At 36.9% G+C, this 14213-nt stretch overlaps 1 protein-coding gene across 1 annotated transcript; it reads left to right on the top strand.

Annotated features, from left to right (window-relative positions):
- Positions 1–1862: 1862 nt before the first annotated feature.
- LOC307135812 (uncharacterized protein) lies at positions 1863–13732 on the top strand. The gene is made up of 6 exons (XM_079832491.1): positions 1863–1960; positions 3196–3679; positions 3812–3969; positions 8973–9114; positions 9273–9341; positions 12312–13732. The coding sequence occupies exons 2-6, from the start codon at positions 3473–3475 to the stop codon at positions 12432–12434; spliced, it is 699 nt and encodes a 232-aa protein (XP_079688617.1). The 5' UTR covers positions 1863–1960; positions 3196–3472; the 3' UTR covers positions 12435–13732.
- Positions 13733–14213: the final 481 nt, after the last annotated feature.

Here is a 14213-nt window from a genome sequence, read left to right as displayed (position 1 = left end):
AACCATGACGGTGGGCAGATATGACTGATAAAGTTTGTCCATTTTTGTCAGTGAAGAAAGTAAACATATGTTTAACTGATATTTATATGTCTTATGCATAATTTTTGTAGACATGCTAATTTACTGAAGGCTACCAGGAAAGCTAGGTAACTAAATGTATTAAATTAATTCACAATATGCACACATTCATTACTAATCTTATGTCCAATACAGGCTGAAAAAAGCTGAGCTTTTTTATTTACTGAGAGCTACAAATGGAATTATATTAATTTACAATATGCACACATTAATTACTATTAATCTTATGCCTAATCTGAAGAAAACGGCTTTGTTAATATTTCTTGTTTGTTAATTATTAACATAGGCCTATTTCAATTCAAAATTGGACAAAAGTTTATTAATTTGGCTGAATATTTTTGTCATTTGTTTAACATTTCTGACTTACAGAAGCAGCTGTCAAATATGAAATGTTTAGTTTAGCCACATATCTCGCACTTGACTAAAATTCGCGCTCAGCCTCAGCAGCTTCTGTGTGAGCATAAAGCCCGGCTACTCTGATTTGATTGGTTTTCTCAAATATTTTGACTTGAAAATACATTGACATCTATTACAAATGATTCGCTAACTAGTTTTGATTCGGCATTGACTTTGAAGTTCTACCTATTGCAATACAATATAGTCACATTATAGCAACTCTCTCCCACATATTTTGCTACTAAAACTGCGCTTATTTCCGTCAATGGAGTTGCAGTGGGTGGTAATTGACAAGAAATGTACAGTTTTTTATGTGATGATAATGTTTCTTTAGTCATTCGGCAACCCTGCAGCCTGAACCACTGTAGGCGACCGCAAATGTCATCCTCAATAAACCCGTCTCCAGCGCGGTGCCTCCGATCATTCGAATATTGCACTTTAATAATTATTTAATCAACATCATCCTCAATAAACCCGTCTCCAGCATGTTGCCCCCGGTCCCTCGAATATTCTGATCTATTATGACCTCTGAGCTGTAAAGCTGCCAGAATAATAATAATAATACGCTGTTTGTTAATTGGCCAGAGGAGAACTGGCACCCTGACTGAGCCTGGTTTCTCCCAAGGTTTATTTTTCTCCATTGAGTCACCTAATGGGGTTTTGGTTTCCTTAAGTTGCCACTGTTGCCTCTGGCTTGGCGTGCTCAGTTGGGGACACTAAATTTTTCAACTAAACATCGAAATAAATCTAATTAATAAACTAAATTAACCATTTAAACTAAATTATTGATCTAAAGCCCACACTGTCACTATGATAATTGAAATGAACTGATGACATCAGCGTTTTTTCCAGGATGGCTATACAGCTGAATTAAATTATGCTGCATTATTTTCCTGTTTAACACTGTAAAGCTGCTTTGAAACAATCTGCATTGTTAAAAGCGCTATATAAATAAAGTTGACTTGACTCACTGGGGTTGTAAGGCAGTATTCTTAACGCAGTACATAAGCTAATTACATACATTTTTGAATTGAAAATGTTGTTCTTCAGGTTTATACAGCCAATTGAAGTTTGGAAACAATATGTTGTATTTATAATGTCTATTTATCCAACAGTTTAAATGTTGTTGTTTTTTCACACATAAAAATATATAGATGAACCTTTTATGAGGGTTCCCTTCCTAAAATCCATCATATTTGGGGGTCCTTGGCATCAAAAGTTTGAAAACCCCGGGCCCTAATAAAAGAATGAGCCCAGATCGTCTATGGCCCAGACACTGTAAGTCACTGTTAATCTCGCGAGAGTTTTGCAGTACGACGGTTACCTTCGAGACGCCAGCACGTGCTGTGCAGGTGCGCACTTCACTCTCCGCCTGTTCGCGTGACGTCACATTTTTGGCAGACAATTGCGGAAATGCTACGTGGATAAACTATTATTCTAGGCAATCAGCCTTTCATTACACAACTATTGCTGTTTGCTTATGAGGGTAAGTGTGATTATCGTTTTATTGGCGTACAAATCAGTTCAACCACAAGACGTTGTTTTACTATTTAGAGAATGTGTGACATAAAAGGTTTATTTACCTCAGGTATGTTAATCTGACCTCCAAGTTACTGGTGGAAAGGCTAAGCAACGTACGCTTAAGAATACGATAAAGTGATAACATTATAAAAAAAAATCATATATTAAGTGTCAAAAAGCAACTTTATAACTTTATACAACTGGTATAAAGCAACAGTAACATTCTCTATAACATATAGCGCTTAACAGGTGTTTGTTTACATGTGTTAACTGATTATATTAAAGGGGCTATATGCGTTTTTCTGAAATTTAAACTCGCGACTGACACCTGTGGCCAAAAAACAGAACTGCTCTCATTTTCTGCTCGCTCTCGCAGCGGTGGTGACGTCACATCCGCAGACAGCGCGGGAAAAGACGACCCGCCAGAAAATAGGAAAAATAGGATACAGGCTTATAGGTGCACCCACTGTGAGCGGACAAGGTGTCAGTATGCTCATCAGGAGATGTTTGAGTCATAAATTGTAAAATAAAAAGGCTATTGTTACGTTTATTTTGGGGAAAAAGTTGCATATAGCCCCTTTAATGTTTAAATGTAATGTTTTTTACATAATTATTACATAATACTACTATTGCTGTGAAAGATTAGTTATTTAAAACTGGAACGTTCGAAAATACATACTACATAATAGTTTATATCTTTTTATAAGGTGTTTACATCTCATGGAAGAAACGAAGTTCCGCATTTCTAAATAGTTGTATATTTTGTTTTACTTTACCTATTTTTTTTATTTTATTCTGTTGAACTGTTTTTATTAGCATTTTTAAATTGTGTTTAATTTAATTTTGTTCTATAACCAACAAGGCACAAGTACCTATGAAAGCTTTCTTTGCCACAGATGTTTTAAAAACATTTTTTAACTGTTAACTTATCTAACAATTCTGACTTTCCCCTGCCTCAGAACTGTGAGTTGATATAATCTCACAATTCAGACTAACTCACAATTGCAAGTTTATATCTCACAATTCTCTGAGATGAACTCCCAAGTCTCGCAATTGCTATAACTTGTCTATAACTTATAACAATTCTGACCTTTTTTAAGAATTGTGAGATAAAAATGTTAACATGGTGGAAACAAGTTTTAATAAATACCAAAATTTTGCTATTATACTCCAGAGACATTTGTTTCTCCCTCTCTTCAGATTCCTCGGTCCTCTTCCTGGAAATCAAAGCAGAGCAATTGAGGAAATGTCTTTGGAAGGAAGCATGTGTCATCTAACCTTCCTCTGAAACACAATGGGAACTCCCTGCCTCCTGTGGGACACCAGAGAACAAATTGCACACTGCCAAAAGCGTAGCTACAAAGACGACATCAACAACAGAAATTAGGTCAATATAGATGCAAGCAACCACTGCTGATCCTACTATAGCTAGATGTAGCAGTGTCTCGGGTGTTATTGGATTACGTTGTTGTGTATAATGGGGGAGTGTCTGTTGGGCCGCTATGGTGAAGATGGTTTTCAAAGTTGTGAAGGGTTTGACGAATGGTCCACGTTCAGTTCTGCGGACTGGACAGAACCCCAGCAAGATGACAAAGGGTTTTCAGACTTGGGTGGATTCCAGGACAAAGAGGAATTATCAACCATACCTGTGACAGAAACAGGAACTTTCGAGTTTCCTGAAAACGTATGTTCTGCAGTTTTACATATTTTTCTGTGATTGCGTAATACTAAATTAATTAATTGTTCTAGAGGTGACATACTTTCAAACATGTCAGTGCTAAGTGTTATTGTGATATTTAACATGGTTGTTTTACAGGCTGAAAATGGCGACAAGGTAAATCCAGGGTTCGTTTTTGATGAATGCTTTCAAGTTGAGGAGGCAGAGAAAAATCTTGTGATGATGGAAATCCCTACATTGTCCCAGCTACAGCAAAGCACGTTAGACATGCCCTCTCAGTCTGCAGCAATATCAAGGTACAAGTCTATTAGGGTGACCACCATCAAACAAACCAAATGTGGGACGATTACTAAATTTGCGTGGGACATGTTACCAACACTAAAACATAACCTGAAACTGTTGTATAATCTTAAATTCAACATCACTGAGCCCAAAGGCAGCAGGCATCATGCAGATAAGATAACTAGCTACTTTTGAAACAGTTCTGACCAAGTGCAACTAAAATCCAACTAAATAAATAATGAAACAAATAAAACAACATTAAATTAGTTAATCTTATATATTAATTTATATATATACAGAACTATCCATTCGTTTTCTGACAGGGAACACATGGAACGAATCAACGCTCCACATTTTGATTGACAGCCGTCACAACCTACTAGTGACCGTGTTTACTCCTTTCCTTTCAACCATTGGATATGGTTTAAAAAAACGGCTTTTGTATATTTGTGTAAGGCGGGATGTTACTTCTGACGAAGCGCTGTTAAATATAGGTGAAAAACGATGCAGCGAAAATAATAAATAAAATGCTTTCTTAAAAAGGCAAAAGAACGCATGCATGTTTTCTCATTATGATCATTAAAAATCAATAGACTGGTGAAAATGCGGGACATTTTCTCAATATGCGACATGCGGGACAAGGGGTGAAAATGCTGTGCGGTACAACGCAAAGCGGGACGGGTGGTCACCCTAAAGTCTATTGCTTTTGCTACTGTTTACTATGAGATAATGAAAGCCAGTTGTGGTGAGATGCTTTGCAAATAGCCAAAGTTATTACTGGAGTAAGCTGGTTCATTCAGCAGCCATCTTTGCTTCTTTTCTTTCTTTTCCTCAGATCTATTCATTCATTCACACAATCAATTATGAATGCACTCCATACAAACAACAACTTGAATATTCCTCCTCTTTTACGGAGATACTTCAGATTAAGGTTCAATTCTCACTATTACTATGACTTTTGCCTTAAAGAGCACCTATCATGGAATTTTGAAATTTACCTTTCATGTAGTGTGTAACATAGATCTAAGTGAACAAAAACATCCTGTGATAGCTTGAAATATGACAGTGCATCGTATATATAGTTATTTTCTTTCAAAAGTAAGAGTCGACTCGGAGTCATTTTTAAGAATTGTTAGAAGACCGAAGCTTTTTCTCTGACTAGATGACGTCAACTTGTCAAGTTATTTGAATACGATACGCCCACTTATTGCGCTTCAAGACGCCAGTGAAAACTAGAAAACATCATGGCCACGAGACCCTGTGTTCTGAAGTGCGACTCAAAAGCAAACTTTTTTCATCTGCCCAAGGATGAGCATTTGAAGACTAAGTGGCTTGAAGACAAACCATACATCGTCGCGATTGAGTGTTTATTATTAGTCGTCAAATGTATGTTTCGCGATCTCAGGAAGCTTTTATTATGGACTTTTATTATGGCACATGGTATCTTCTTCGTCTGTCTGTACCATATATGGACTACATGTGCACAGAGCGCCCTCCGGCTGCCAGTATGAATTGAAAACAACACATAAGAGACTCAATCGCTCATGATTAGGCTATTTCTGCCCATTTTGAGGAAGTATTGAATAAAAAATACTCCTCTGTTTAGAAATTTGACACAGACATATGAGAATCTATCAATATGTCTCCTCATCTGCACACTTTTGAACTAAAAGCCCTGAGGGATGTTGATTTGTCGCAAGTCTTCGTGAGGAGTTTTTTTATGAATGAGATCAGCTGAGGCTCATATTACAATCAAACAGTACCGACGCGGTTTTCATATTCATAACTCCTGACACATATTAACAAATTACTGTCATTATAAGACTTTGATGGGCGTTCCGTTTCCGAGAATATCTGCACAGACTAAACCAATCACAACTGACTGGGTCATCGGACCAATCACCGCAGATTAGCGTCACGTAAAGGCGGGGTTTTGAAAAGTGAATCACTAAAGGAATCATTTGAGAATCGCTGTCAAAACAGGTAAAAATAAATGCATATTATAAGAAAACTAAAGTCTTTTTTGTCATTGCATGCATGCAAAACTGTTGTTGGGGACTTCTAAAACAATATTTGGAACATTTTAAATGCCATGATAGGTGCTCTTTAATAAACTCCTAATTGCTGCTTATTAATAGTAAGGTAGTTGTTAAGTTTAGGTATTGGGTAGGATTAAGGGATGTAGAATATGGTCATGCAGAATAAGGCATTAATATGTGCTATATAGTACTAATAAACAGTCAATATCCTAGCAATATGCATGCTGCTAATAAGCAGCTAGTCAATAGTGAGAATTGGACCCTAATCTAAAGTGTTACCTCTTTTATTGTTATGAATATTTCTTACAAAACACAGTGAAGCAGTTTTAAGGCGTTATAAATATTTTAAAAACTTGAACAATTTGAAAACAAGACGAAAGTTTTTTTTAAATATTTCTAACGCCTTAAAACTGCATGTTGTGCAACCAACTACAGGAAAAATAGAAACTTAAAAAACATAAAGTTGGGAAATAAATGTAAAAAAAAATGATTTCGTTTCTCACTTTAATTTAATTTAACTCGAAGTACTAAAATAATTAAAACAAAATAAAACCAAACTAATAAACTATCAAACAAAACTATATAGACACAACAAAATTACTAAAACTTCAACAAAAAAATAATGAAAAAATGAAAATCATATTCAAAATAGTAAGAGACTAGTATTTCATGATAGTTTAATAACTCTTGTTCATCTTTATCTAACTGAATGGGGAAAGACTGAAATGTCCAGTATGTGTATATTTTGGCATCATTTCCCCAGATTGCAATGCGCTCAAACGTTTTTGCTCAGTAAAATGTTGTGGTTTGTTTCTCTGTGCACAAGCCTGTTTTAAATGATGGAATGTCATTGTCAAAAGCAGTGGTGGAAAGAGTACTGAAAAAGCATACAAAAAATGCAGTGCAAGTAGAGTTAAAGTACCTGTCCTAAATACTACTCAAAGTAGGAGTAAAAAGTAGCCCTTTTAAAAGTACGAAAGAGTAGTTAGTAATATGCTATGAATGTTATTCCACCTGATACCCTGCAAATTAAAAATGTAGCTTACTCTTTTATGGTTCTCAGTAAGAACAAAAAAACATGAGCTCACCAACAGTATTTTAGTATTTCTCCTAGTTTTATTTTTGACTGCTAGCACTAAAAATACAGCCATGTAATATTTGAGAAAGCAACCAATAATCTGGTAACATTTATGACAACCGTTCTGTAGAGGTTTTCTTGCGGTTAATTAAAAAAGGTTGCAAGGGGTTGTACATTAACAATTTTACGTCAAAAAAGATATTTCTTTTCAAGACGGATTCATTGTACTGCTTTTATTTCAATGGATGTTTTCTCTGTAAAAAGAATACACTTCAGAAATCAGAATCGAGTAACTCACAATTTTCACCACTGATTATTTTTTGCTTGCAATTAAAAAATAAACCTGCTTTAAATATAAATCTGATGTTTTATGAAAGTTATTTGCTATATACTGTTACGTGTTTAAAAGATGGAAAAGGGGATGAGAACGCAACATTTACGTGAGATGTGAATGTTGAGGTGTGCGGGCAGATGAACAACCAACAAACGAAAATAATGCCGTTTAAATGATTTATTATTACAGGAAGTGTAGAAAATTTACACAAATAAATAATAAAGACACACAAGAATATAAAGGAACCGAATGCAATGATAACAAGAGTCGCCCAAATCAATGAAATAATCAAAACAAAAACCCCATAATTATTAACCCAACCCTTTAAGCTAACTGACAAAGAAAAATGTAGAAACAAAACCGAGATCTTTAGCATATTCGATGCCTTAAAGGGATAGTTCACCCAAAAACGAAAATGTGATGTTTTTCTGCTTACCCCCAGGGCATCCAAGATGTAGGTGTCTTTGTTTCTTTAGTAGAACAACAATGAAGATTTTTAACTCCAACCGTTGCCGTCTGTCAGTCGTATAATGCATGTGAATGGGGTCCAATTCTATTAGAGTAAAAAAAAAATATGCACAGACAACTTCAAAGTAAACCCTGCGGCTTGTGGCGACACATTGATGTCTTAAGACACAAAACGATCGGTTCGTGCGAGAAACCGAGCAGTATTTATGCTATTATTTCACCTATTATCAGACGAATGTCATCAGCCCTTCAGACCGCCATAACTTCCTGCGAGTAAGATCAAAATACCGGTGCAGTCATAGATATATAGATTCCTGATTAGTGCCTACGCGGATGGGTCGAATGAGGAATCTACATGTATATTTCTATGATCGCGCTGGTATTTTGACCTTACTCGCAGGAAGTTATGGCGGTCTGGAGGGCTGATGACATTCGTCTGATATGAGGTGAAATAATAGCATAAATACTGCTCGGTTTCTTGCAGAAACCGATCGTTTCGTGTCTTAAGACATCAATGTGTCATCACGAGCCACAGGGTTTAATTTGAAGTTGTCTGTGGATATGTTTTTTACTCTGAAAAAGCAATACAAAACATACATGGAATGTAACAATACATGGACTAAAATTTAAAAATTTTTCAAAAGTTTACATGCTGAGTGAAATCGTGTTTCCAGCAGATGGCACCGCGAGCTTGTGCGGTGCTAACCGAATACGTACCATTTGTGCGTGTATTAGAAAATGTAATATTCTGCTGTCAATTTTTAGTAACCTCGTACAGTAACCAGCAACAACCCCCTTTCATAAAGCGCGCGTGCCTCTCACTCTAGGCTGGTCGCTATCATGTGTGACGCATGGAGTCAAAGGACTGATTATTCGCCTTAGCCAATCACGTTGATAGGAAAAAAATAAACATAATGTAGCGACGGCAGGTTTAGGGAAAATAGCGCAGTAAAAGTACCGATACAGCACTTCAAATTTTTAAACTACTTAATAAAGTACAATTCCTGAGGAAAAACGACTTAATTACAGTAACGAGAGTATTTGTAATTCGTTACTTTACACCACTGGTCAAAAGTCTCTCACTCTCTTCCCCATCAGCCAAGCAGCACATTTCTGGTGTCATCTACAGGCTGGGTCAAAAATTCTGAGACTGTCAGGTCCCAAACCTAAACTATACTCCCATGAAGGACTGCTCAAAACACTCCAGCTCACACACCCTGACGCAGGCGCTGACTCTCAGGTGGGTAAAGTGAGATGGCTATGGACTGAGTATTCAGATTTGGCACGTTACTCGTCCTGCATCCTTTGTGCTACAGTCATGATTGATACCTAATATGGCTTGTTGAGGGGGCTAGAGGTGTGCTGTTACATATTCAGACTTTTATTTTTTATTTTCAGACCACAAATCTTTCTGATCTTGAACTTGAAAATCCAGAAGAGCCTCCTGGAGCTCTAATTCAAACCAAGGTTGGTGTGTGTGTGTGTGTGTGTGTGTGTGTGTTTGTGTTCAAGGAATTCAGTTAATACACAGTCATTTAGAGCAGTGGTTCTCAAACTGTGGCCCATGAAGGATTCAATACAAATTAATATGCATGTGACATATCATATGCATATTTTAGTTTTTCAAAGAAAGTGTTTGTTTAAGTGATAAAGTGTGTTTGTCCACATTATTAAGTAAGTCACAGTTCTCATGCAATATGGGGAAGGACAAAGATATTTGTGAAGATGAAAAGCATGAAATAGTGCAACGTTTTGCAAAAGGCATAAAAATAACTAATATTTGATTGTCAGATTCAGAGATTGAATCAGAATAAGACTAGACTGGGTAAACCCAGCCTGATCTGCCGGCGATTTGATTTCGCCCTGCAGCTCAGTCTGGAAACCTGTACATTAATTTCTACTGCTTCTGTTACACTTTTGCGGGAACCAATCACAGACTGGCTTATCCACCTGGCCCGCTATTGGCGGGTTTAACACGATGACGGATAGAGAAGCGATGGGTCATTTCCCGTTTATCACGGCTCTTGTGGTCTGATTGGTTGAAGGACTATCCAATTGCATACAGAGTCATTTGAATTATGCTCGTTTATCACGCCTCTTGTGGTCTGATTGGTTGAAGGTTGAAGATAAGATAAGATAAGGCGGCAGTCTAGCAAAATTATGGACTCGTAAAAATAAAGCTATTTCAAGATGTACAACAAAGGATGATTTATACACTCTTTAAAAGGAATAGTTCACCCCAAAATTCAAACTGTCATGAACACAAAATATATTTTGAGAAAATTCTCTGTTTTTGTTTGCACTGTAAAAAATATATGATCAATAAGTTTTAACAACATACACTCACCTAAAGGATTATTAGGAACACCATACTAATACTGTGATTGACCCCCTTTCGCCTTCAGAACTGCCTTAATTCTACGTGGCATTGATTCAACAAGGTGCTGAAAGCGTTCTTTAGAAATGTTGACCCATATTGATTGGATAGCATCTTGCAGTTGATGGAGATTTGTGGGATGCACATCCAGGGCACGAAGCTCCTGTTCCACCACATCCCAAAGATGCTCTATTGGGTTGAGATCTGGTGACTGTGGGGGCCATTTTAGTACAGTGAACTCATTGTCATGTTCAAGAAACCAATTTGAAATGATTCGAGCTTTGTGACATGGTGAATTATCCTGCTGGAAGTAGCCATCAGAGGATGGGTACATGGTGGTCATAAAGGGATGGACATGGTCAGAAACAATGCTCAGGTAGGCCGTGGCATTTAAACGATGCCCAATTGGCACTAAGGGGCCAAAAGTGTGCCAAGAAAACATCCCCCACACCATTACACCACCACCACCAGCCTGCACAGTGGTAACAAGGCATGATGGATCCATGTTCTCATTCTGTTTACGCCAAATTCTGACTCTACCATCTGAATGTCTCAACAGAAATCGAGACTCAACTTCACAAATGCTTTGCTGCATACCTCGGTTGTAACGAGTGGTTATTTCAGTCAAAGTTGCTCTTCTATCAGCTTGAATCAGTCGGCCCATTCTCCTCTGACCTCTAGCATCAACAAGGCATTTTCGCCCACAGGACTGCCGCATACTGGATGTTTTTCCCTTTTCACACCATTCTTTGTAAACCCTAGAAATGGTTGTGCGTGAAAATCCCAGTAACTGAGCAGATTGTGAAATACTCAGAACGGCCCGTCTGGCACCAACAACCATGCCACGCTCAAAATTGCTTAAATCACCTTTCTTTCCCATTCTGACATTCAGTTTGGAGTTCAGGAGACTCAGGAGACAGGAGTCTTGACCAGGACCACACCCCTAAATGCATTGAAGCAACTGCCATGTGATTGGTTGATTAGATAATTGCATTAATGAGAAATTGAACATGTGTTCCTAATAATCCTTTAGGTGAGTGTATGTTTTTACATTGCTTTAACTCAGGGGTGTCCAAAGTCGGTCCTGGAAGGCCACTGTCCTGCAGAGTTTAACTCCAACTTGCCTCAACACACTTGCCTGAAAGTTTCTTGTATGCCTAGTAAGACCTTGATTAACCGGTTCAGGTGTGTTTAATTGGGGTTGGAGCTGAACTCTACAGGACAGTGGCCCTCCAGGAGCAGGATTGGACACCCCTGCTTTAAAGGGATAGTTCACCCAAAAATGAAAATTCTGTCATCATTTCCTCACCCTCAAGTTGTTCCACACCTGTATGAGTTTCTTTGTTCTGCTGAACACAAAAGAAGATATTTTGAAGAATGTTTGTAACCAAGCAGAGAGAGCAACCATTGACTACCATAGTAGGGGAAAAAAAATACTAATGGTAACCATTGATAGTCAATGGTTGCTCTGTGCTTGGTGTGCTTTGGGTGAACTATCCCTTTAACTTAATTTTCAACTTTTTTTTATAAGTTATACAAGATTTAACTAATTTTAAAAGTCAGTTTAATGCAATTTGAGTTGAAATGACTTTGATTGTACTTCATTTAAGGCAGCAACTTTTGTATTCAATAGAAGTCAAAGGTAACCAAAATGGTATGGTGACCAACATTCTTCAGAATATATTTTATATCACACAGAAGAAGAAAAAAATGAATACTGGTTTGGAATGACAGAATTAAATTTTTTGGGCGAACTACCCAATTAAATATGGTCTCCTCAAAATTTGGGGTGTTAGGTCATGCGCGGGGGTCACAGGCTACTCTTTTAGCGCAAGTCGACTTGCATATGGTCGTCTTACGGAAGCTAGTTATTAGATTTAAATAGGCTATAAAGATTTAAAAATAGATATTTTTCTTGCAAAAATACATAGCTTCAGAAGGCCTTTATTAACCCCCCGGAGCTGCCCCTGGAGTACTTTTATAATGTAATTGAATAATACATTTTTGGGTGAACTATCTCTTTAAATGTAAGACGTTTTTTTTTTCTTTTTTTTTTCTAGCTGGTGCCATCATCACATAGTCGAAATGCTCCAGGATTCTTCTATCAGATCTCACGCCAGTGGCTCAGCCAGTACAGCATAAACCTGCAGCTCAGCCAGCACAAGAAAGATCCTCTGCAATAATCAACATCACACACACATGCACAAACACAGTCATAAATTATTCATCATAATTTATTCAACCTCTTGTTCCAAACCTATTGTAAATGCATTGAAATGAGCTACTAGTACATTTTTCAAACTTTTTGAGAAAGAGTTTGGAAGTAAATGATTAGAGAATGTTAATTTTTGGGTAAACTGTCTCTCAAAGTACACACTTTTGACTGTTTTCCTTAATGTATACACAAACAAGCACAGGTAAGGGCTTCCATGCACTTTCACAAATATATCCAGGAAAAGCCTGCTTGACAAAAGCACAGGGACGTACTATTCTCACTAGCTCAGGAAGGATTTCCTAACTTACTTGACATACACCCTTACTACAAGCATAAAGAAGAGGCTGTTAAAATAAGAGAGCGAACAGAACTAACAAGTGCCTAATAAGAACAAAATCACTGTAAACCTCAAGTACAGGAAGTTAACAAAGCCATATACTTGTGTATCCAACTGTCTGTTGCTGCCTAAGCTCAATGCTTACTGTTCTTAAAGCTATGTTATTTTTTATTGTGAACTGACATCTGAAATGTTTGAATGTATTTGGTATATTTATATTGGAAATATTTAAAGAAGAATACATGAATACACAGCTCTAATAGTTTGTCCTGCACTTTAGATCAGTTTGCCTTTTATTTTTTATTATTTTTTAAAAGGACAAACAAATGCTTAATAAAAAAAGAAGTTTAAAGGTCTTGCTGCATAATTACGTGTGTGTGTGTGTGTCAATTAAAAATGTATTATTACATTTTCTGACCTAGTAGCTTAGATTAGTAATAAACAGATTAAACATTTTTGCATGTTTTTACAAAAGTATATCTTATAACTCAGAGGTTTTCAAAGTGTGTCAGGGGAGGTGTGGAGTAGGGTTGGCCGATATGATGTCCAACATATTTTCTGTATGGAAATATATCCGCGTGCAGCGCAGGACTTCTTAAAGATGATAGAGCAGAAAATGAGCATAGATGAATGAGTGAGGCATGCTAGATGAGGAGTTATTAAAAGCAAACTGAGAAGGAGAACTGAATTTGGTACTGATAGGCAGCTTGCAATACTGAATTCAGTTCACTTTTATGGCTCAAATACTCACATTTATGTGTCAAAATGCCCATGTTGTGAGTATTCACATAAACACAGTTGGTTATGTCTAAAGTGAAAGTAAACCGTTGGGCGAAATTATCATTAGCCTATATTGGATCCATACATAAGATCTTAAAGTGACAGCAGCCTCATATAGGCCTAACTGCTGCTGTTGCTAATGTTAATCGAACAACAGAAGAAAAAGAAAATCATTCATTGCTCTTGACTGAATATCTTATAGCTTTATTAAGAATTTGTGTTGCGTATATACAGTGTAAAAGGGCTTCCTGTTATGTTAGGCCTTTGGTTATATAAACCTGTTATATCTTTTAATTATTTCAACATAAGTCACCAAATTAGTCAAGTTTAATGTTTACCAGTTTGCCTGATTTAGTTGCCGTGATACATTTAGCTTTATGTGGCATTATGTGAACAAATGAAATGTAAGCTGATTGTGTCACACTTCCTGTCATTGTAGCACAATGTTATAAACCCAGCAAATAGGAAGTTCACAACTAGTTAAAAAGGTCAATGGAAAGTTAACACTTTCGAGCATCCGTTTGCTACACAAAGTTTAAAGCATCAAGAACAATTCAGAGAACTGATTGATTATTCAATCCTACCATCCGTAATCATTCCTTATACAGTGCACTTTATATAGATGTCTAT

This window comes from Gobio gobio (genome assembly GCF_949357685.1).
Source record: "Gobio gobio genome assembly, chromosome: 13".
Taxonomy (NCBI): domain Eukaryota; kingdom Metazoa; phylum Chordata; class Actinopteri; order Cypriniformes; family Gobionidae; genus Gobio; species Gobio gobio.
This window is presented reverse-complemented; position numbering and strand designations above follow the sequence as displayed.

Excerpts from the sequence above, each read along its gene's own strand:
- LOC307135812 (XM_079832491.1), top strand. The coding sequence starts at position 3,473 with ATGGGGGAGTGTCTGTTGGGCCGCTATGGTGAAGATGGTTTTCAAAGT. Across the intron at positions 3,680-3,811 it reads CTTTCGAGTTTCCTGAAAAC|GCTGAAAATGGCGACAAGGT; the intron begins GTATGTTCTGCA and ends GTTGTTTTACAG. Across the intron at positions 3,970-8,972 it reads CAGTCTGCAGCAATATCAAG|CCAAGCAGCACATTTCTGGT; the intron begins GTACAAGTCTAT and ends CTTCCCCATCAG.